Source organism: Sturnus vulgaris, chromosome 8 (assembly GCF_052056855.1).
Source record: "Sturnus vulgaris isolate bStuVul1 chromosome 8, bStuVul1.hap1, whole genome shotgun sequence".
NCBI lineage: Eukaryota > Metazoa > Chordata > Aves > Passeriformes > Sturnidae > Sturnus > Sturnus vulgaris.
Genome location: NC_142250.1, coordinates 30,111,477 through 30,136,749, shown reverse-complemented (window position 1 = coordinate 30,136,749; position 25,273 = coordinate 30,111,477). Strand labels below are relative to the sequence as shown.

At 38.7% G+C, this 25,273-nt stretch overlaps 1 protein-coding gene across 2 annotated transcripts; it reads right to left on the bottom strand.

Annotated features, from left to right (window-relative positions):
* Positions 1–781: 781 nt before the first annotated feature.
* Positions 782–22,024, bottom strand: CASP7 (caspase 7). Of its 2 annotated transcripts, none has more exons than XM_088169351.1 (7): positions 21,969–22,024; positions 20,615–20,727; positions 5,937–6,085; positions 4,979–5,110; positions 4,327–4,502; positions 2,851–2,992; positions 782–2,347 (listed from the first exon to the last, which is right to left on the bottom strand). In XM_088169351.1, exons 2-7 carry the CDS (start codon positions 20,725–20,727, stop codon positions 2,124–2,126), a joined length of 936 nt encoding a protein of 311 aa, XP_088025477.1. In that variant the 5' UTR covers positions 21,969–22,024; the 3' UTR covers positions 782–2,123. The 2 variants fall into 2 exon arrangements, with proteins under 2 accessions (XP_088025477.1, XP_014728008.1); XM_014872522.2 differs by having other exon boundaries at positions 4,979–5,107.
* Between the last annotated feature and the right edge of the window lie 3,249 nt (positions 22,025–25,273).

Genomic DNA, 25,273 nt, shown 5'->3' with positions numbered 1-25,273 from the left:
CTGGCACAGCTCTCAGCTATGTCACTATCACCACTCAGAGGTGGAGACTGCTGGACCACAATTGTCTTTTGAAATAGTATTTATTTTTTCTGGACATGATCTAAATTAATGCTCATCTAGCAGAGATCCTGGTCCTGGTCTTTCACTTCTACTCTCAGTTAATCTTTCCATGTTACTTTCCTCTCTGACAGTGTATACAGGTATTTTAATGCTCATCTTTCTACATCTCAGATATTAGAACTGGCCTGAAGGATAGTTCTGGAGACAGGGGAATATTATTCACAGAAATTTAAAAACAGGCTAAACCTCAAGCAAATAAACACTAATGAATTATAAAAACATGAAAGAGCTTCCAGAGAAGTAATAAATACTGAAATGTTGGCTGGCCATGGTAAACTACGAATATCCTTAATGCCAGAAAATCGCTTAAGATGGAGATATTTGGCAGAAGCAACAGGGAGAACACTTTCACATGCACTGCTGGAGCACTGTACAATTTACTGCATAAAGGGCAAAATTAAGCACTGGTAGAAGACAATATTTCCAATAAAATACTTCCATTAACTTTGGTTTACTCCAAGAGAGGACGTGGCCTGTCCAACACAAGTCAACCAATGTCAAATTACTTTTCTAATCTACCCTTCCACTGACACTGTAAACCTCCTCCTGAAAAGATGCCAGAGACCACCTCCATTCTTTAATGAAAAAGGGACTGGGATATACTTTGGTTGGTTTTTGCTTTACCAGATCAAGTGACAAACATGCAGATACACAAAGGAAATTTTAAAAAAAGGTCTTTATTGATGTCATGCTCAATACATCCATAAAGCATCATTTATTTAATTCTAACGACTGTAAATCTGACTTATGGAAAAAATATATATCTCACTATGTCACAGTATTTGTAAGAAAATAAACTTAACAATTTGGTAACTTGGCTTTAATACTATGCACTTATTTTCTCAAAAGATTGCAAGGAGTATAGAGTACATTAAGTGGGAAAAGGATGAACAACTAACTCTTTATCAGTTTAACCAAATCATTTAACTTACTTCCTTGACCCAGTTACCAACTAAAGTGAATATAAAAAGTAGAAATAGAAACATCACCAACATAACTCTAAAACACAAAATCAAGACCGTACAGTAGGTAAGAAGGCACTTCTGATTTCTGATTCAAGTAAGCATTTCCAGTTTTGGAAAAACCCCTCACACTAGAATCTAAACACACATTTATTACTGGAACATATAATTCTACCTTTTCAACATTAAATTTTAATGTTTTATAATAAAGCCTTGTCCTTAACTTTCTGATGGTTCAGAAGTTCTGAATCAACAAGCAGACATTTTTATTTCTGCAAACAGAAGAATAGCAATATCACTGTTTCAGGTTGTTCTCTCAGTCAATTGTCATTTGCAGGGCAAACTATCTTTACAATGGCACTTTAATATGGTATCATCCAAGTAAAATCTGCATATCTTCTGCAAAGATTTTAATTTTGATTGTTCTATTGGTTACATTTCTACATTTCTATGTTCATGTAAATAATCTAAAAATATTGATTTTTTTATACATTCATCTCATGCTAGAATGATGATTAACTAAAATGGCTTCCAGATTGAGCACAGAGCAACCATTAGCCTTCACTAATAATGTTCATTAAAAGGAAATTAATGTATTAGATGAGAAACACCCTTTTAAATAGCTACAAACTGGACATACCCATAACATGATGGTCTTTGGAAATTTCCAAGGAGGTTATGGTGCCATGAGCTAGCAGTAAACGAGAAGGAGTCTCAAGATTTTTTGGTTTTATTCCTAATTTACAATCTGCTCTCTGGGAAAAAACTTTATGGGCCGGGTAGCTGACTCATAACATCTTCAGTAGGCATAAATCATGACAGCCACACTAAGGGAAACCCAGATACAGTAATTAGGAATAGCTGTCAGCTTCTTTAAAATATTGCATACTGTCCATCCATCAGATACCCCAGCTCATACGACGTAAAAACCTAGTGTAATTCCATTTCTGTCATTAAAAGTGTGCTACTCCCGTTTACAATCACATCTCCACCCAAAAGCAGACCCTGACCCTTCAGCAGGGGCTGCATCAGAAGGCACTTTCAGAAGTAGAGCTCCTTGGTGAGCATGGACACCACGCAGGGGATCTGCTTCTTCTCGCTGAAGCGCGGATCGTCCGACTGCGACTCGAAATTCGTGGCCACCACGTAATTGACCCGAGTGAGGATCTGCATGATCTCCAGCTGCTTGCCATGCTCATTCAGCACAGAGCACAGGGACTGCACAAACCAGGAGCCCCTTCCAGGATTTCTCCAGGAGTAATAACCTGACAGGGAAGGCAAGGAAGGAAATATTTTTGCTCTTTTGTGTGAAAGACTCTGGGCAAAGATTAACAATGTTAACACACAGAAAGCTGAACTTCTAACAGTTGTGTCATATGTCCTACTTCATTAAAGTTGAGACTAATGTATATTAACTCCCCAAACCTCACATTGCTTAAGTACCTTTCTACATTTTGGCATTTGGAAATCTGCAAGAAGTAAAATTACACAGGTTTCCTTTCTGAGAATAAGTTTTGTGCTGTCCTGCCTTCATCACACATTCAACATGCTACAAGAAGGGCAGGATTCCCAGAAAACAGCTCTGCCTGTGCCTTCTGTAATCTCCCTTCTCCTCTACAGCCAGTGTAGAAGAGGTAGATACCCAGTGTACACTGTGTTTTGTCCATTAGTGTACAGTGTATCATCAGTGGGGGTCCATCTCCAATCCAGCCAGTATGGATGCTGAGTTTTCAGGCTTCTACCTCCATCTTGACCCTCTTTTCCTTACCTGGCACCGTGGAATAAGCAAAGAGAAAATCTGCTTCTACTGGGATTTTGTATCTCGGGTTGGCATCTGTCTCCAGGCATCTGTCATTGGCAGGTCCAGAGTCAGTCTGAATACCTTCATCAAATTCAGAGCCTCTGCAGGCCTGAAAGCATATCAACAGAATGTTTCCAATAAACAGAAATAGTTATAACAATTAGTATTCATCAAAATCTTTTAATGGATTCAGTTCTAAGCAGTACTTTGCATGTATTAAAAGCAGAGATGCAGTTCTGGGGGATATCTCATTGTTCAGTGAGAGAGTTATTAGTTTACCCTTTTAAAAATATACATCCTGTAAGTAGAGGGAGGCAAAGGTGTTGAGCATCTCAGCTGTTTGTCAGCATGGGCCATGTCAGCTTTGTTTTATTCTAACCATGATTGATTTTACCAGTCTAGAGTAATACTCAGCACTCAGTTATCACATAATGCCATGTGCAGTGTGACCTCTGGACAATTTCTTGACAGTGGACTCCACAGGTGGAGATTTTACAGTGTGGGCAACCTGTTCTTGTGTTTGACCACCCATTACAGGTATATTGTGTTTTTACTATTTCCATTTATCTCTTTGATTCTTAATTTTCTCTTAATCACAGGTTTAGCTAAAGGGCACACTGGGACAACAGTACAAGAAGGTGATTTTCAGTTTTTGATCAGTAGCTTTGACTGACAGCTCTTGCAGAAGAACAAGTCTGACTGGCTTATATAACAGGGCTGGTCACCTTTATTAAGACAGTTTTAAAGTCTATAAAATAACCACTTCAAAAGTGTAATTAGAAAAACATCACTTTAGTAGTATGAAGAGTCTAAAACAGTTTTCACTTTGAGGATGAGGATTAACTGATGGAATAGCCTAGGGAAAACCACATCTGCTGCAACTCATAGGTAAACAATACTACATAGTATGTAAAAAAGAGAATTCAGACATAATTCAGAAACAGTTGGCTTTAAAAGTTTAACTAATATACAGTTAATTACATGCTAATTTAAAAATGCAATATAAATTTTTAGGCTACTGAGAAAAAAAATGTTTCTTTTAGCAGTAATTTGTAGAGGCAGCCTTAATTCAAAGAGACCTGGGCATTATTATTCCTACTGAAAATCATGTACTGTCCTTAGCTCTGTCTGCACAGAAGTGAGTTTATCTTTCTTCTTTGAAGTTCATATATTACCAAGAGAAACCATGTAGAAAATTACAGTGATAATATTCTTTACACTCGTGAATTTCGTATACAAATTATCTTTTAAAAGCAAACAATAATTTTACCCATAGAAAACTTCTCTCAACCCATAGAAAACTTCTCTCAACACATTTTTTCACAAAAACCTCCATCAACATTCAGGAAGTCAGGCTATAGGGTTTTTCTAGGGCAGACAACCAACACACCATATTTTCCCTTCTGCAGCAGTAGGATACTGGATTCACCTTAGGGCCATTACCTGAATGAAAAACAGTTTGGGTTTGCCTATGAGGCTTTTACACTTGTCTCCTCTGAACAGTGCAGTCAGACTCTTGATGGCCATGGGTCCATCTGTGCCATAGATGAGCCCTTCTTCCCCATGGCTCAGGAGGATACAGGCAAAACAGGCAGCATCACTGTGGTTCTCCTCAGCAGCTACAAGGCAAACACTTCTGAGTCAAAAGGGAGTTATGTTTTAAATGGGAATTGTATTTAGCAAACTCATTTTTCTGAGGCTAAATATACACTGGGGTACTACTCAGGCATAAGGAGTGGATCATCTTTTACAATGTGATGAGTAACTTGAGTACATGAATGCATCCTTCACTTGACTCTGAGTTTAGCCCACTGGAATCAGCAGGCTGAGCTCTTATCTAATATGACAAGGCTCTTCACCTAACACACAGCACAAGTGCTTCACAAGAACACTGTGCATTTCTGAATTGATGCTGGGGGATGAGGTGGGGAATTAAGCCCAGTCCTTTAAGGAAACAAATCCTTCCATACAGAAAATTTTATGTGAGGGGCCTAAGCAATCTGCTCTACTTTAACCTGCTGTGAGCAAGGAGTAGATTCAGTGACTTTCAAATGTCTGTTCCCCTCTGATTTGTTCTACGATTCTGAATTTTTACCTTGCTTCAGTAATTTTTCCATATCATCACGGCTTCGGTCATTGTATATATGGACCTCAAACCCTAAGTTTTTAAAACTCTTAGCAAGATCTCCAGCATCTTTGTCAGTGCCATTGCGTGTGCCCATTCCTGCTGGAAAACAAAGAACATGGTTGACTGCATATTACACAATTCAAAATGATTCATGTGTTTGAGGGCAAATGTTTATAATTGATAAACTTCAACAATATCTCAGTGACATGTTTTTAAAACAATCCTCTAGCAGCATTGAGAACAAACTGTGAGATTTAAAAAAAAATGCAACGTTCAGTGAAAAATGCTGGTGTTCCCTCAGCACCTTGCAACACAGGACCTCTAAGGACGATCCTTCTCCTTTTGGTTATGCAGTGCAACACAGGCACAAAGCACTCCATGGCAAACCTGTTGAAAAGCGTTCCTATTACACCCAGTAAAAGGAACCGATGCAGAATCTTTGGGGAAACCAAGTCACAAGTGTACAGGAAAAATCCTACCAGCCTGATTATCACACAAGTATTTGTCTACCTTGAAACCACATGTGGTCTGGAAAGTTAAATGCAGGAGTGTGAACAGAGCACACCTACAGCTATTAGCTTTTGTAGCTCACAGCTGCAGCTCAGGGACAGAGAATTTATAACATGGGTTGCAGATGCCAGAGTTCAAATTTTAACAACATAGTTTTGAACTCTGAACAAAGGTGCAGTTTGAAGTTGGTACAGCAAGGAGACATGGTCTTTGAGACATACACTGAAAAGATGTTGAAAAGAGCCATTCTAACATAAGTGTTAGAGAGCAGGAAAAGTTTTATGAACAACTATTTATCAAAAAAGATAAAAATATTCATTAAAATTCCATGTCCTAAGAATAGAATACTTATTGATTAAAGAAAGTATAAAAATTCTATGGTCTATAATGAGTATCCTCAAAGAAAGAGCATTACCTGTTTTGTCTTCAAAATTTTTGTTGTTTATAATAATGCATTTGCCAACTTTCTTGTAATCCATATTATACTGGAATGTGGGTGTAACAATTCTGTATTGATTACTGAGAGAGGGCTTTGGCTGCTCTTCTTCTCCATTCTTCTTTTTTCTAGGTGACCAAAATGAAATTATTGTTAGTGATCAGTCACATGCATGGTCTATTTACCGTAATTCAAACCATTCCTGCAGCCCTGCCCAATGTTTCTCCTTCTCCAATATTTGTGTTCTTCATTTACATTTCGGATTGAGGCACAGAGATCTTGTGATTTCCATGAAGGGATTATTGTGTGCGAATGGATTCTGGCGAGGTGAAGTAACTCTGGAGTGAACTGCAGCCAAGAGCAGCACACACAGATCCTGACCCAGAGATAAAACAAATGGCCTACATGAAGTCAGGCTGGCAGTAACCTTTTGCAAACTGGTTTTGGACATATTTTACTTTTACTATAATTAATTAATATGAGAACAGACAGATTTCCCTTAACAGCTACTCCAGGAACATGAAGATATGCAGTTTACCCAACTGTGTGATGAGATTTGTTTACTGAACCACCATCATCCCTAATTCTGTGCAGATTAAGACTAAGCAGTAGGTAGTTTCTACTGATAAAGGTTATAGATGTGAACAAGTCATATGTTAATTTGGTGTGCCAAACTGCAGTCTGAACCTATGCAAAAACCCAAGCACATTTCAATGTAATCACTGATACCTGAAATTCATGTCAAATAAAACCTAAGAAAAAACAAATCAAACTATTATAATAATGATATGAATGGGTTATATTAATAAATCTTCTCTGGTTATATAACTGTGTCCTGATCTTTTTGCTGTGTACAGGAGTCTTAGATTGGATTAGAAAGAGCACAGAAGTTACTCACAGATTTAATCTAAATAAAGTATTAACACCAAATCAATGACAGCCAGCATACACACCTGATGTGCAAACATGAGGAACTCAGTACTTGCTTTTAGAGGCGGACTTTTTGGTCCAAGCAGGTTGGCTTCAGGTGTAATTAAGATTTCCTCAAGAGGAACTGAAGCCAGTAGGAGCCTATAAGGAGACTGACTCAACCTCAGAATTATAAGCAAGCTTTGAAGCTGGACCACTTAAAAACAATGCTCAGGAAAGGGCAGAAGAAGTTACTGGCACCTCTCTTATTTGTTCCAGGATCCAGCTTCCAATAGTATTTAATGCTGATGTCTGAGAGGAAAACATGAAGTACTTTCACAGCACAAAGAACTGTATAATACAGTTTGGTTATAACAAAGTTATATTTTCCTATAGTCACAATTAATTTAAGTATTTTCACTATTCTCATTCTGACATCTTTCTAAAGAATTATTAATTTATTTACTTCAATAGTAACCTGTAGACATGAGCTTGCTATGAACTGATTAAATGTTGTTTAGGTAATCTATTTTCTTACCTTCCTGATTTAACAATGGTTATCTTTTAGCTCTAAGTGTCCTCTTTTTTATTACTAAAGGACAAGACTAATTGGAATCTATAATAAGCCTTCTTTAAATGATTCATCATGTATAAATGCTACTGCAATTCAATTTCAAAACAGCTTCTTATCTTAGAGAGCTGCCATGCTCTATTACAAAGAGCCAAATTAAATAGCTGCACCTGGCAGGCTTTCTTTATACTCTTTTTACACGTGACCATCTTAATATCACGTCCTCTTTAGACTATTTAGAGTATTTAGAGTATTTAGACTTCCCTTAGAGACTAAAAAACTAGATATTGAACAGTATCTACTTGAGGATTATGTCTGGAAATACTGGAGTGTTTTTCTGACAAATTTCGAATATGGATATTCTCCTTGAATATGCTTTTTGAGGGCTCTGGAAGCAATAATTAAATAAACTTTGCCTCATGGAAAAGTCTTAACCAATTCTTAACTAATTCTTTAAAGAATTAGTCAGAGCTATATGATGCTGATATTACATTTGACTTTCAAAGAGATCTTGGATTTTTATTTTAACCTAAAATTCCCCTGATCCTCCATCTCCAAAAATTCTTTGTTAAAGAGAGAAAAACAAATTTCAGAACAACAAATAACTCAGGTCCATGAAGAGGAATTCCCTCAGCCCACAGATTCCAGGTTCTACAGGTTTATCTGGCTTCAGTGATCTCCTGAAAAAGTTCAAACATATGAACTTTGCCTATAACAGAACAATTGTTACAGACAATAGAATATTTTCAAGGGGATTATACACGCACTTCTGTTTATGTCCAACCCATGAACAGCTGTCAGCACTCAGGGATAGACCCATTTGAGCAGTATCATGTTTGCACTGTCTGCTCTTCTAAAGTGCTGGAAGTGACCTAAGTCCAGCCTAGAAATCAAGCAGCCACATTACCCCAAAAGAGCAGCAAGGGTTAAGTGGCACAGCAGTGCAGCCACGAAACTTCTCCGAAACCACTTCACTCCCAAGTTCAGTAGTTTGCACTCATTCATGCAGAAATACTCGTGAGTTTAAGGGATTTAATTCCTGCTGCTGGCATTCTCAAAAGCAGCCAGAAGCTCTGTGCCAGTCAATGGCCAATGCCCCAGACAAGCCTTGGCAGCACATTTCCCCATTCCTCTACAGAGGACTATGGTTTTATTCTAATGACTCCTCCTAGCTGAACAGGTTAATGAGATACTAAAAAACCACAGCATGGTTGCACCTATCACTTCTTTACTGGCAGGCAATAAAAAGTTCCAGAAATCTTTTGGCATCAGTCCAAACTGAATGAATAAGGAAGCAAAGGCTGTGAATCATATAAGACTGGACCTGCAGCCCAGACAGAAATCCTTTTTTGAGGATTCTGGTTCTTGTGCCAATGTAGCACAATACAAGAACTGCCTGACTGGACTACACTGACAGTATAATGTCCAACTTTTCAGATTCAACAAGCTAAATCAGACCTTGTAATGATAACTAATAAAGCTGTAAATAAGTAATAATCAGGCCTTAAAGGAGAACTCCTGTCAGTGACATGCTGGCTTATGACTGAAAGCCTAAATATTTTTTTCTGAACATTGAACTGAACACCTGGTAACATAAATGTTTAGTGCTGCTCTTACTAAGCTTTTTAATTACTGTATTTTCCAAAAGCGTTTCCTCATATTACTTATATGCTGTTATAAAATGCCTTAAACTATGTGCCCTCTAATTGATTTCTTTCTGCTTCTCTGACATCTAGTGTCTTTAATTTCCCTCTTTTGGGATTCAAACTTGCCTGGACTTAACAGAAAGTTGAATTTCATGACTGTTTCTTCATTCTTCAGGTCTTAATTACATCTGTGCTGTCATTCCTCACTCCATTAGTGGTCACTGATCCTTCCTTTACACAGAAATATTCTCCCCATTATTGCTGTCACGTATTTCATGTTCCCTCCCTTTGGTCAAAAGTTCATCGAAACTGAAACTCCAGTCTGGCACTCTCATACAGCTTGCACGTTTTCACCCTCTAAATCCAGGCCTTAGGCTTGCCAACACGTGGGAATGTGATTTCACCAAGTCTAGACTCAGTCAGTATCAATCCTGTGAAAATCATTATCATCAACTTCTCCCTTTTCACATATAAAACTAAAATTATCTATTCTATTTATCATTTTGTTACTGAACTTTTAAACAGTAGTAGTGAAGTGTTTTATCAGCATGAGTGGTTAAAATTCTGTCAAAGCCAATGGAGACACCTCACTTGCACGAGTAGTGGAGTTGATCATCTGAAGGACTGCTACTTATCACAACAAACCTTCTTTTCTCTTATACTTGGAATAAATTATTGTTTCAATGTGGTTCGAGATTTAAGGATAAAAATAACACTGACAACATTTAACTATACCTTAAGATTATTTAGAAGAAATAAAGCAGTCTCTCTTAGCAGCTGTGATTTTCTCTCCTTTGACTTTCTACTGGCACCTTCCTCAATTCCTGCTGCTGCCATATATTAGTGGGACATACCAACTTAAAAATCCATGTGCAGGACAAAGGCTTCCCTGAACATTGTCTTTATTTATCTAATATTCATCTACTCATCTGCCTGGCTATTTTAAGTGACTGCTCATTTCCAGGGAGAGTTGTCCAAAATAAACTCTAAAAATGATATTATAGAGGGATATCTAGCTTTTAAAAAAACTATAGTCCCCTTCTCTCCCAGGAAAATTAGGGCCTTTTGTTGCTATACTGAAAAATGTAAGATAAAAAAAATTCTACAATTCTATACTATTTAATTTAAGGGAGCTGACATTCAGAGTTGGGTGGAAAAGGACACACTGATTCCATACATTTCTGTTTGAAGTTAACTCACAAAAGAATCTGTCTTACTCTTCTCTGTGTAGTTCAGTAAACTCCACCTTTCCTTGATAATGAATATCTCAAAATATTAAGACAGTTTTTTCCTGGCTTCCTTCTTTAATACAATGTGCAATATAATTTTTGAATAACTGATAACATATTTCTGTTAAAAAGAAAACTTGCCCTTAAAACCATGGTGTCTTTGCAAAACACATCACTTCAGGATTCCTTCTGAGTCCACGTGCTTTTTTTGGCATTGGTGAATATTGGTTTTATTCTAGTTTCTGTCACATTCTCAGCCTTTCTGTTGAGTCCCAGTAAGATTACAGCAGTGGACAGTACAAATAGTCTCAGGTGTCAATGGATTCATTGACACCCACCAGAACTTTCACACAATTAAGTGTTGTGGGATGCAAGGCGTCTTAACTTGCAATGTTCTTTAATCTATTACAAACAACTGAGATGTTTCCCTTAGGACTTCTGACATTTGGGGACCTCTTTACAGGTTTCATTTGAATTAGTTTCCCATTAAGTTACAACATTGTGGAGTGCATGGGACAAAGCATTAGTTCTGAGACCCCTAAATAAACTTACATAGTTCTTATTTATATTGCTGATTTATTTTTATGCAGTTTGTGTGGCTCTATGTGACTCTTTCTGTCTAAAGCCCCACTCCTTTCATTGTTGCATGCACAGTATAAATTATTTGTGACTACTGCTCATCACAAATGCTGTTTGCTCTCCTGGGGAAAAGTCCTGGTCTGTACTTATTTATTAAAAAAGAGAGTGAAAGGATAGACAGCCAACAATGAAAATGCAAATAAGATTGTGTTTGAATTCACAAGGCATCTCTAAGCTATGTGTAGTAAAACTGAGTGTGCTGGAGATCAATTTAGAGTTATTAATTAAAAAAAAAAAAACAAACTGAACAGGAAACAGAATTTATACATTAGCCAAAACAAGGTTCAATATTTTGTTCTATGTTTCTACCTTAATCTCAGTAATTAGTGGTCTGATGTAGGCTCCATAATTGACATGTCTGATGCTTTCTGATGATCATGCATTAAGATCTCTTACTTCTACATAACCTTCTCTTCAAACTACCAGCTTTAATACTTTTATTCAGCTTTAATAAATCTTTTAATAGACCTTTATTCAGTCTAATTTCACTGCATATAATACACCTCTAATTACTGCACACTCTCCCCACTTTGATTTTTTTTTTAATGTTGAACCCTGTTGGCAATATCAAGCAAAAGACACTTGTTAAACCTGACTGGAGCTTTTTAGATCTTAAGTTCTCTAAGCCAGACTCTTTGTTCTTTGTCAGATCTGTTTTGGTAGTGTCACACAGATTTAGAACTGCATGCAAATAACAGATTATCCTGTTGCCTTTTTCCATTAATATTGCATCAGGTTGGCAGAACAGCAACATTTTTGGACAAGAAGAATGTGTCACTACTTAAATTGTCTTTTATAAAAATGAATATTCCTTTACTGTTAAAAATCAGAAAGCATAAATTATATAGGATAAAGACTAAACCACAAGGTCTAGACCAAATACTAAAACTGTATTAGAATGCATTTGAAAGTGCATATTGCAAATTATGTGCCAGTAGAGAAACTGAAAGAAAAAGCTTAATAGTTGAAACAAAAGTCTCCTGAGGAAAAAGGGACAATACAAATTACATAGAAGGAAGTTTTGCACATTTTCAATTTCCCTTTAGCAAACAGTAGCAAAGGACTGCTGACTTTGATAGATGAGCACCAGCAAAACCACCAGTCCTTAGAAGGTTATTTTAAAATATATTCCAGATAGATGACAAAAGAAAACTGAAAAAAATTCTAATATTAAAGTCAAGATATTTTCCACACGATAGAAAGTCTTAATTTAGCAGAGAGAAGAAAAGTGGTCCTAAAAAATTGCACATAGGAGTTCCTCAAAATGCATTTAAAAATTATTTCACCGACATTGCTTACCATGGGACACAGATGTCTTACACAAAAGGCATGAAAACTGACAGCTGCGATTTAGAATAGCAAACATAAACAACACAATACCATACACACAAACAACAGTGTTCCTAGATTTCTGTTCCCTGTCAGGATCTTGTTTCATCTCTTAAAGAAATTCAAAATTTCAGTGAAACATGCTAAACTGATAAAACTGGAGTCTGAAGTTCATATTTATTGATGATATATAAAGTCTGTGCTGCCCTTGCCTATTTTTACATTGCTTTGCTGAAATGTCTAAACTTTGAAAGTAATTTTTGGGAAGGGGTGGAATAAAGGGAAATGGCCAATGTGCTTCCTGGAACACCAGAGCCCCCGATGAACACACTCCACTTTCCTCCTGGGAGCAACAGGACTGCTCAGGCAATAAAGCAATTCTCAAGAACAGGGCTGTAGGAATTAATTAGCCTTCTGTGTCTTTTTTATATTAGTTCATGACTTCCTAAGGGCATCTTTGGAAGCAGACTGTCAGCTGGCTAAACAAAGCCAGTTTAAACTCAACAGAGGAAATGCCATTTCCTTGAATGAACCTGAAGTTAGGAACCTACTAGGACAGTAGCTCTTGTTCATTTGGAAATTCACGTCACAGGCCCTTCAAATAATTGTAAACACAGTAATTTTGAACAGAAAATATTGCTGTAGCTGTATCAAATGAAAGGAGTTAGGTAAACAATAAAATTATTTCCTTGAACTTATCAAGATAATAATAGAGCTGGGAAGGACCTAAGCTATCATTAAAAAATTCTTTCCAAGACTGGACTGAGTTCATTTATCCAAAAAACCAGTATCATATTACAAAGGTACTTTTGTTCTTGATATGACGTACGTAACAGTGCTGTAACAGATTTCACAGAAAATTTGCAAAATAAACCACTTCAATTTATTTAAAGAAATCCTGGCATTTCCCTAAATTTCCTAATATCACTTCCGAGAGTACAACACAGAACTAAATATATTTATTAAGACCATATGCTAGCTATGCTTTGCCGAATTGACTTGATGAGAAGTATTAAACAAAATGAGTTGTGCTTCTGCTATTGAAGAACTTCAGGAAAGTAACTCCATATCTCTTGTTCTTAGTTTTTCCATTAAAAAGTGAAGTCTAAACAAACTTATTCCATAAAGCAATTGCAGATCATGTGGTTTCTTTCCAGGGGCAGGGTAGTGCAGAAACTGATGCCCCATGTTCTAACCAACTGAGCCACTCTCAGTGGCAGTCCTGTGCCATGTGCTCTGGGATGACCCTGCTCGAGCAGGGAGGTTGGACCACATGATCCATTGTGGTCCCCTCCAACCTGACCCAATCTGGAATTCTGCCCAGTAAAGCAAAGAATAATTTTAAAATTCTTATTTTGTACACCTGTGCAATATTTATGTCTCGAGTGTGTGGGCTAGCTTACTGACAGGTGCCTCCTGGAAAGAAAATGCATGAAACAAAGCCATTCTTACTCTAAAGTTATTGTTTACATTCTTATTATAAACCTCCACTATGGAGGTTTACAATGGCTCTCAGTCCAGAAACAAATTCCTAACTTTGATCATTGTACATTAGTTTCCCTGAAGAAACTGCTAGTGCCTGTATGTGACTATTTAATGTCAACTGAAACGCTGAATACATTTTAAATACCTCATTATAAGACATTTTTCAGACCCTAAGCTGTTCTTGTAGCTTTTCTGTTCCATTTTCGTTTCAGATCCATCTCCAATTAAGAGAAAGAATCTTCTCTAAAACCTGGAAAACTGAGAAACTCAGTCCAAGACAACTCACAGTACAATGAAAGAGTTGAGCTGTTTGAAAGAACAAGTTTCAGACTACAACTTCTGGCATACTTTGTAAATGTCTTTTGAAGTTCTGATACTTAATCTAAATATGCCTTCCTGCCTTTTAAAGTATGTATTAGTGATGGCCTTAACTAATTCAAATCAAAACCACATCTGCAGTTTAATTTATTATATACAAATGAAGCAGACCAAGTGCATTGGGACTAAGCCAGCTGCACTTTGGAGAAAAAGTTTCACTATTGTTCACATTTCACAACAGTTAAAAAAAAGACAAAACAAAAAAGAAAAGAAACAGGTAGCAGTGCCCTAGTTTTGTGCACTTAGTATTTCAGGGATCACTTACAACCCACATGACAATTTTGTGGTGTGATGCCTGCAAAACAGAGTTCTAAACTCTCTTTGTAATTGAGATTCAGCTTCCCAATTAGCTGCATGATATCTGCCATGCAGGCCTCACAATACTGTATGCAACATAATAGCCAAAAAACATTCAAAAGGTAAATTTTTACAAATAAAGAATTTTGCTGTCTGAAAGGCTTTCTGCTCATTTCCAGAAAACCTGCACATCCATACCTTCCATGGGTGTTCTGGAAACTGAAATCTTGCCTGATCATCCCTAGGCAGTATAATGTACATAGGCAACTGACAATTATATGCAAAAAAAGATGAATCTTCTTTTACCTTTCATGGGTACTAAGAGAAATTAACAGGTACATATGGATTGCTTGGAAAATGACTCAAAATAAAGCAAGCCCTCCAAACACTAATGCTCAGAGAACACTCTGGCAAGGATTAGCAATTACAAAATTCCAGTGGAGCTAGGATTAGCTGAACTAAACTGTTTTAGGGTATAAACTCATGATTTTTCCAAACAGGTGGCAGAGAAGGAAGGAGGTGAATAACATTCTACAGTACCTTGGCTCATCATCAAATGGCACTCCACACTGCATCTGAAAACAGCTTCAGCCTGTCCTCAGGAGCAAGTCTGATGTTGTGTGCTAGTGCTAGGAGCCCACCATGCTCGGGGTCACATTGCAGAGAGAAGCAGGATGCTCTGTGTGCCCAGCCCCAGCACTGCCTGTGTCAGCAGTGGGGCACGCTGGACTGTTCTGTGGGGCCATTCAAAGCCAGCACCCTGCCAGCTGAGGTCATGCAGCCCTGAGCTACCTTTGCTGATGAGCACAAACACGCTCCCATCACTCATCCTGTCTCTGCTCCCATGTCAGAGTACAGGAACACAGATTTGGAGATGGAGGTGGGACAGCAGACTTCACCTTGTGATACATCCCTCTTCCTTCTACTATAGTTACACAATGAATGTTTCTAGCAAAATAATGCAAATTAACATGCACAGCTTACAAAGCCTCTCTGTGCTTTAATTCATACAACTACTTCCTACATATTTACCCTCAAACAGTTTTGGTTTATTACAAATTTGGCTTGAATTTGTTTGGATTGCTCTGAAAGCTTAAACGTCACACTGCAAAATAATTGTCCTCCAAATTCTGTATGACACAGCCCCGAGTTTGTTGTAATGAAGGAAGTAAATTACTACACTGAAAAGTAATTAGGATACTTGACTGTGATTACTTCAGATACAGCTCCTGGATAACCCAGTGTTTGCTGTTCACATTAAAAAGTCTCTAAGGAGACTGGAAACAAATATTGACTGTGAATCAATGAGTTCTTGTAATATAGACTAGATACTATTTCATGATACTTGGGCTTTTCCTATGAGGTACGTCCAGTAAGCATCCAAGGGAAAGTTCAAGCACTGACCAGAGTTTCCACTCATTCTTAAATATTCCTGCAGTGTTTTCCAGAAGCTGAGTTCCAGATCTAACAAAACAACAACAAACAACAGCAACAAAAAAACCCCCAAAACACACACATACACACAGCCCACCAAACCCCCTGGCGCAAACAACAAACAAAAAACACCAACCCCAAAACAAACCAAAACCACCTCCCACAGGAAAAAAAAAATCATAAAAATGAAATATCCCTGTTGTTCCATGTTACAGTCTCTTAATTGTCTTTGTAGGAACTTTACCAGACTGTAGGTTACTTCTGAAATTTTATATTTAGTGCTTTCAGGTGAACAAAACAATTGATATTTACCTTGTGCTAAGCAGAAAAAACAAATTCCAAATAAAATTAAAATTATATTGTGACAGATTTTGGAGCTGTGACAGTAAAAGGAAAGATCATCACCCATATTTACAGGACAAACTACAGCACACAGTGACTTCCTTAGAGACATTAAGGAAACATGAGGCTGAAACAGGAGGTCAGCTCAGGCATTTGAGTTGCAGCCCAGAACAAGACTTCAGAAAATGATTCATCAGCTGTTATTTGCTTTAAAGTAGCTTGCTATTTTTAGTCTATCTAAGGATAAAAGAATTACTTTTTTAAATAATATTTACTTCAAAAGACCTATAATATTCTGAACTGAAAAATGTGTAACAGAATGGAAACTCTGGAAAACATATGTATCTGTGTCACTGTGAAGCTGTACTTCATAAAACTTCTCCCTGAAAAGCAGATTCTTTTACAAATCAGTATAAAAACAAGCTGCTGGTAATCCCCTTACAGGCACTTATGAGCTGGACTCAATGATCCTTGTGGATCCCTTCTAATTCAGAATGAATGTGATGTGGAAAACCTCTGTGTAAAGTGGAAGGAAAATAGGTCCCCAAAAGACAGAGGAACACCAGAAAAGCTTAGCTGATACCAAGAAAACTTTCTACACCTCCAGACCTGAGGTTCAGCTGAGGATGAATCTCAAAAATGAATATTTATTCTTTGAAGGACAAGGTTATTTATGTTGAGATATACGGCGGTACTGAGACAAGGGTCAGGAAGTTAAAATTGACAGCCTTTGGTAACATCTTTGCTTCCCCACTTTGATGTCCTGCAAATAAACACTACACACGAAAAGAAAAGGTATATATCCATGAAACTTTTTAATCTAAATACTAATTTGCAAACCTGGTAGATATCTAAACAATATAACTATCACAAATTACTCAAAAGTCTCAAACTTTAAAGTGGTGTGACTTGACAGAAATAAATATCTTACAGATATTCTGGATTTGCAGTGTTAAACAGCTAAAATATTCTTGGTGATTACATGCCCCACAAAAACTCTGAAATTCCTCTGTGGGATTTTCTTACAGTATCTGCATGGAGGGCACTATGGAATCACACACTTTCATTTGTAACTATTTATAAAGATTTAAAAACAGATATTTAAATAGTGTTTTCTGCTTCCAGATGAGAAGGGGAATATTGACTGTAAAACAAGACAGCAGGGCTGGAGCAGATAAAAGTAACCAGAAGACAAATGGTCCTATACAATTAAATTAGGATAAAACTGGTACCTAGATACTACTAATAACAAAGCACTTCTGCATTGTTTCTTCACTGAAGCCCATGAGCAGTCAGGATTTTTGACAGTGCAAATGCAAGTCTACAAAGCCTTGGGAATTTCTGGATGCAGCTTTTCCAAAAAAAACAACTTTAATTAGGATTAAGAGAAATCTTAGCTCTACTTATCACAGTGCAACTGCAATTTTATTCTATTTCATGTTACATTAACTTTCTCAGATACTAAAAAGCATTTGCTGCTATCAATCTCCCTAATGGAGGTCCCCAACAAAACACAAAAGATATCAAATGAAGATATTAAATCGTCCTGTGGAGAAGCAAGACTATATTTAAAGCCCTGAAAGCATTAAAGGAGCACACATAGCAAAGTAAAAAACCCCAAGCTTGTAAGGGAAAAATTAGTTAACTAAAAAAATTAAATACACATTTGAAATCCTTAGATGAATCTTTCTTTAAACATGTTTTAAACTTTTTTTGATGTGCAGCCTTGCCAGAATGTGTCCTGATGTTTCTGCTTTCTGAAAAGTTGTGTTTCAGCTGCAACAGAGCCCATTTTTAATTTTTGCAGTAGACAAAATTAATACCCTCCTGCCATCTAGTGGCTAAAAACAATCCCGGAGCCAAACACGGCTGGAAGATTTAACCCAAAACTTCTTCCAACTCTTTTCCCCACCGGACAGTTTTTCTCACCAACATTAGCTGAGTATCAGCACTTTTCCAAAGAGAAGGAATAATAATTCCCCTAAATTGTTGAGATGCCAGAAGAATCTGCCCATCCTGGCTTGTTCTGAGCCTTGTGACCTCCTTGGTAAAGCAAGCTCACAGACTTCCCAGAGAGAAATATGCTGTAGTGAATAAGATTTTAATTTACTTCTAGTTACTGCTCTGACAAGGCAGATCTCCAGTCACAGCCAGAGTGGAAAATTGAAGCTGTGAAGCTACTGGGAACAGCTGGTCTTTCTGCACAGCTTTGAATTTAGCTTCTCACTACTCTGTTCCCTCAAATTAAAATTAATGTGCTTATTTAACATCACAAGTTACTTCTTTTCCTATTGAACTTGCATATATTAAGCAATAATACATGAAATGCAGTGAAGAATTTCATTGAGAGTACTGCACAGCTGATACAAAAACAACAAAAAAAAGAGACAATAAAATTGTAGTCACTCTAAAGCTTTCTAGACACCTTTTATAAGATGAATTACTTCATGCTGCCAAAATGAAGCTTTGGTAATCAAGACAGAGAGCCAAACTGGTTCAAGTAAAAGTACGTCTAGGCTGATATCTGGTACTGACTAGAAATGAATCTAAAGAAAGCAAACAAAAGAAAATGGATACAGAATATATTCTCACAGAGATATGATTTAGCAAGATCTTCACCAAAGACGTTAACATCTGGAATTTTCTTCACACATACACATCGAATCTTTCCTGAATTTACCTAAATTCTTGACGTCTGGTACCCCCTGGCTTTAAGTTCTACAGTAACATTCTGCTCTATGTTAAAATTACACCTTAACACTTGTTTTAAACCAACTGCATGAACTTTTCATTGGATGTTCCCTAGATTCCCTGTGAGGCACAAAGAATGATCATTCTCATCTTTCTCCTTTATTACAATAATAGTTTTAGATCAGATCCCATCTTCCTTTATCCTTTCACATTTCTCTCCTAATCCTCTCCTCTTCCTTCAGACCAAAGACTTTTAGTCTCTGCAGGACAAATACCTTAATTGTCAAGCACTTTATTCCTCTTTAAGCAACCATTACTTTCTCCAACAGACTCTGTTAGATTTCTCAAAAGTATTTTTTTCTACAAAATCTAAGTTGAATTCTCTCAATTACTTAATATTAATGAGTAATTTTTTACTTCGGAAGAAAAATGTTGCAAATTGCATCTTCAAGGAGTTCCCAAAAGACGAATGCCTCAAATTGATGAATTGCCAAATATTTGAAAATTTTCTTATAGAAAAAAAGTCATAGAAATGCTGATTATTGCCTTTTCTTTGGAAATTATTAACTTTGAGTTGCATAATTTAATAATAATATTAGCATATCACCTCTTATAAAGAAGACCAAATCAAATATCAAAACACACATTTTATAAAGCTGGAAAGAAACCTTTGAAAAATATTTGACAAGATTTAGAAACAAATGTTACATTTGTCTATTTGTTAAAATTAATAATACTCATACACATCATGAAACATTTGAGGAATGATAAAATGAGACAAAGTACAGAGATTTGCTAACAGTACATCAAAACTCTTCTAAGACTAAAGCATCTTCACTTCTCTCACAGATTTGTTACCCCTATTAAACTCATAGAATAAACAGCAAAAATAAATAGCCTCTGAATTATTCTGCTCACTTTAATGTACATTTCCAATAGTAAAAAAAATCAAAACCTCTATGTAAATGCATCAGACTTTGCATATATATCTCTTGTAAAATCTTACTAAATCCAATGTGAAGTAGCCGTTTGCTGACGTTCAACAGTATTTATAAACTTTGCATGCTTATTTTTCATGTTTTGCATTTCCAATCACATTCATCCAGTGTTTTCAGGAGTGCAGATGAGCAGTAAATAGTTCTTGCTTCCCACTGATTTAATGAAAGTAAGATTACGCTTCAGTGAGACTACTGTGCTTTAAAATGAAAGGCTTTTAATGTGTTCTGTAAGGGGTTACATCTCTAGACTTGGTGAGGCTTCTTTGTGCTACAACCTAGATGGCACATCCAGGCTTTAAAGTAACTTAGACAGTCAGCAGGGGATTCCAGTGATGCTGGAGATTAGCTCAGCTGAGTGCAGTAAAATAGATAATTAATGGCATATTCAATTCCCAGCTCCAGCAAAGGTCAATGTTTAAGATGTGGGACTATAATTGATGCTAAATGAACTTGGTGGTCTCTTAGCTGCCAAATAAAACTTACAGGAGATGTTATAAATTTCCCTAAAGGGAGACACTATAAAGAAATGCTTTAAGATACAGACCAGATGTATTAAATTCATACAATATAAACCACCTTTCTATCCAGACCATCAATAACATTGTGGACATGGCAAACTGAACATCAAGCTTTCTTATGTTTCTTTGATTAAAAGGATACCACGGTAGCTAACAGAACAACAAGAACAGGAGTACAAGTAGGAACTTACGTTCTAAAAACTGAAAATCTGCTGCTTCTGTCTGGCCTTGCATCAACTGTATCACAGCCATCTCCATCCCCTCCCTCCCCAGCAGGGAGATCACCATGATGATCCTCTGACATCTGCAAATAAAAGTACAAGAATTAAGCGTCCCTCAGTGAGCACTTACATTTTAGAAATACTTCTATGAACCAGATTGTTTATGGTCTGCTTTATAGAAGATACATGTGAGGGTTTTTTAGTCAGTTTCATTGTATAATACTTCCTCAAGGAAAAGTGGCTACAGATTTCTGGTCCTGAATTGCTGTGGCATTGCACAAGTTCAGCCATCTGTATTTCCTTGTGGCAGTTGCCTAAAGGAACTCGTCTAATACCACTCTCAAAAACACTAATTACAGTAGAATTAGAAATAATTTCATGGTGAAAGATCACAGAATTATAGAATACAATCATAAAATAGAATCAGAATATTCTGAGTTGTAAGGAACCCCCTGGGATCATCAAAATCCAACACCTGGCTACACAAAGTAGTCCCAAGAATCCTGCCATGTCCACGTGTGTGCTGTCCACATCATAGAAGCAATTTCCCAGAAAGTTTTCCATGGTCTGGAAAGAAGTATGTTGGGATGAAAGCAAGGGTTCCTGGGTCTTCATTTGCATATACACAGTCACGTGTGTGTAAGTGAAAGAGTCCTGTGTGTTTCCTATGGCTGGTTTTAATTTAATCTGGATCATTAAGCAGCTGGGACAAGAAGAAAGGCCAGCACACCGATGTGCACCGGCTCCGCAGAGAAGGCGCAGGGTGGGATGCGCTCAAACATCTGCTCTCTGCTGCCAGACTTTCACCAGGAAATCAGCACTGATTCCTGCCCCTTCCCCATAGTTAGGCAGATTAAATTGCTTTTACTGAGAAGAACACACGTTTCCATCGAACACCACCCCGAACACCCGGAAGCAGCAGCAGCAGCAGCTCAGGGGCCACCGGCGGCTCCACGGCTGCACCACCTGGCCAGGGAGCGGGGCTGGCAGATTTGGGAGCTCCCCGAGAGTAAGAGCAGCTCCCAAAGGCGGGTCTGGGCTCGGCTTTGCCCAGCACACACACACACACACACACACACACACACACACACACACACACACACACACACACAGACACACACACACACACACACACACACACACAGGAAGCGGAGCGCTCAGGCCGCGGGCAGTGCCAGGAGCAGCGTGGGCGCTGCCCGGGATGCGGAGCCGCAGCGAGGAACGCGCACCCGAAGGGAGGAAAGCGGGGCAGGGGGGCAGCCAGGGGGCCGGGGGAGCCAGGGGGCAGGGGAAGGGGAAGGGCTGGGCAAGGCCCGGGGCTTGCCTTGCTGCTGGGTCCGGCCGGCCGGGAGCGAAAGTGAAACTTAAAGCGAAAGTAGCGGGCGCTGCCCCCGGGGCGGCGCCGGGGCGGGGCGGGCTCCCATGGCGTGTCCCCATCCTCATCCCTGACCCTTGTCCCCATCCCCGTCCCCATCTCCGTCCCCATCCCTGTCCTCATCCCCGGCCCCATCCCTGACACTGTCCCTTGGCCCATTCGTGACCCTTGTCCCCATCCCTGACTCTCGTCCCCGTCCCCATCCTTGTCCCCATCCCTGTCCCTATCCCTGTCCTCATCCCCATCTCTGACTCCATTCCTGTTCCCGGCCCCATCCCTGTCCCCATCCCTGTCCCCGTCCATCCCACCAGCAGAGGGTCTCGGGCACAGCCCCTGGTCCCTCCTCACTCCCCAGGTAATGATGGCCACATCACAGTGACACCGAAATTGCCACCTTTTAATGGCTGTGCTCCGGCACACCCCCGCCAAAGAAGAGCCAAAAGTTTCATGGTGGCACGAGGTTGTCTAGATCTAAGGAAATTTTCCCCTTATATAAACTTCAGTGTCATTTCCTTATCCTCCCAATTATTCTGCGTGTTGCATCTCTGCTAATTACGATATCCCACTGTGCAGCCGTAGCATCAGGCCCAGCAGTCCAGTGCATGGACTGAGGATTGGCACAGTCTTGCTAATTACTCCTGCATGCGGGCTCCGATCCTGCAAAATCATACACCTACCCAGCGGTGCGTGGTGTTTAACATTCACTACCTGAAGAGATTTACATCAAAGAGACATTTTTCAGTGTAACTGCCTCCTAATTGGCACAAAACACAGGCATGGTAACAAACAGGCTTTTGCTTCCCCACAGGTCAGTGCCTCGATGTGATGGAGGGGCTCTTGCCGTGTGTCTGCACGCTGCTGCTGGGACTGCTCCCTGCTTCCTGGGATTGTGCCTGTGGCTCCTGGCTGGATGTGTAGCCAAAGTTTTCTCCTGAAAAATCAAACTGACAGGATCCCATGGTTCCTCTCATGCCATCTGTTAGCTCCTTCTTTTCAAGAGGACAGCATCGCTTCCAAATCCATAATGGATCACCATGGACAGCAGAGAGACTGGAAATGTGCAGATCATGGAGAGGAGAGGAGAGGAGAGGAGAGGAGAGGAGAGGAGAGGAGAGGAGAGGAGAGGAGAGGAGAGGAGAGGAGAGGAGAGGAGAGGAGAGGAGAGGAGAGGAGAGGAGAGGAGAGGAGAGGAGAGGAGAGGAGAGGAGAGGAGAGGAGATGCTTTTCTTATGTGTATGTTGTTACCCTGGAAGAACAGAAACTTTACTTTGTATCTTGATGAAAATGTTTATCTATTGCCATCTGGTCACCACAGCCAAATTAGCAGACCTAGAAGTGGCTTTTTTTTTCTAAACATCATTGTATTGCTATCAAAAAAGTTGTCTGATAATGCTTGCCAATTTTCAAGAGTTTACTATTAAATTGGTTATGGGGAGTTTCTGACTCAAACTGTTGATGGAACTTCTATTTCTATTTTCTTTCCATGTTAGTTGCTGACACTCACAAAGAGAAAATTTGATTCCTCAGTGTGCTGCAATACCTTTCTTAAATGCATGTTAATTTTAATGCAGTACAAGGTGCTAGACTTCTTTCTCAGAAAATCTTGCTTGCTTTCAGTGTGGAGCAAGGGGGAAATTTGAAATATAGTAGAAATAGAAGGAGGTATCTTGCTTCAGGGCATGGAGTGATTGCCACCTAGGAAAGGGTCAGGAAGGAAAAAAAATTCTCATGTAGAATATGGCACAGCTGACCATATGCATTACTGGGCAGGGGGAAGAACCAGCAGTGTGATAGCTGTAGCATCACCATTCCTCTCCTTTGCCCTGGAGACTCACTCTCCTCCTTAAAAACATTAATAATGGAACCTTTGACTGGATTGGGGACAATAAATGTTTAATCTCTGCAAGCAGCTACAGGATGAGAATGGGCGTGCCTTTGGGAAACTGAAAGGTGCATGGCAGGTACAAACTAAAGGCTCGAGGCAACTGAATGGTACCCGGAATAGTCTGGAATAATAACTATGTCCTGTGCTCTTCACATCTGTGAAAACAAGGATGGGGTTTTGTGAGACCTGGGAGGCAGGTGTGGGGATGCTTTTAGGATGGAGGATTTGAGTGACTCGCAATGCTCTCTTTTAAACAACAGTTGTTAGATTTTCATGTATTTTGCAAGAAAGGATGGATGGTTTTGATATGCTGTGAGGAATATGGGGCAGGGTGATTGAGCACACCACAACTTTATGGAATTCTATAGAATGATGCACCTCAGTTGGCTGGATGCATGTGTTTTGTTGGGATTTCTCTGTAATCAGGCAGAGATGATCTGTTGCACATGCCATATTTTATTAGTTTTAAACTTGAGTCTTATTTGTATGATACACAACAAATGGGCATATTTGGACTCTCGTGGTTGTGTGGGCTATGCTCTACATGCTTTTCATGCTTTTCTTCCAGCTTTTAGCTTAGACTATAGCACATCCTCACCAGTTCTTTCTCTGCTCTGTAACAGTGATATCTTCTTGTCCCTCGGTTCTTTTTTTGATTTCTCTCTTACTTCATCTCACTCCCTGTTAGAAGTATTTGCAAAATCCCTACACTCTCAGGTTTTCTTGACACTGGCAACAAGGGGAAAGTGTAAGCATAAAGTGTAAACACTCTTTAATCATGAAATATAAACAGTTGTTGGTTGGTTTCCAAAACAGCAAAGATGGAAAAAGCAACTGTACAAGTTTGGAAGGTGGCTCCTTAGAAGTTTTTATTCAAGTCTTGGGAGATATTGGTGTTGATAAATCTTTTCCAGTTTTCTTTCAATATTTTTCCAAGCTGGATTTGCTGCTATGCTAAATTTGATTAGCATGGAGAGATTGTATGAGGCAAAACATTAGTTACCTGGGCCCAGGTAACCAATTAACCACAGGCTTCAGAGAAGGTGAACAAGACAAGGCTGCTTGAGTGCTTGAAATTTTACAGGCAGCTTTTACCAGTGGATAAAACTCCCACTTTGTGTAAAGAACCAGCACCTTTGGGGTTTTTTTACAAACAGAGGGAAGATAGGGTTGCCATAATTTGTGCTGTCTGGATTCCTGTTCTTCATGTGGTTGGAAGGGCACAGCTTGAATTCAGGAGTGACAGAGGAGGTGACCCTGATTTGAATGTCTCTTAAGAGGTTACTTTGTGTAACTAATATGTGCTTTTTTACAATCAGATTGAGGATGCAGATATGCTTCAAGTTTCCTGTGCAGTTAATTCAAAGAA

What these genes read in the sequence shown, in the direction of transcription:
- CASP7 (XM_088169351.1), bottom strand. Translation starts at nt 20,727, where the DNA reads ATGTCAGAGGATCATCATGGTGATCTCCCTGCTGGGGAGGGAGGGGAT. An exon ending in AAATTTTGAAGACAAAACAG is followed by an intron (nt 5,111 to 5,936) that starts GTAATGCTCTTT and finishes TTTGTTTTCCAG; the next exon opens with CAGGAATGGGCACACGCAAT. An exon ending in CCAAACTGTTTTTCATTCAG is followed by an intron (nt 2,993 to 4,326) that starts GTAATGGCCCTA and finishes ATATGCTTTCAG; the next exon opens with GCCTGCAGAGGCTCTGAATT.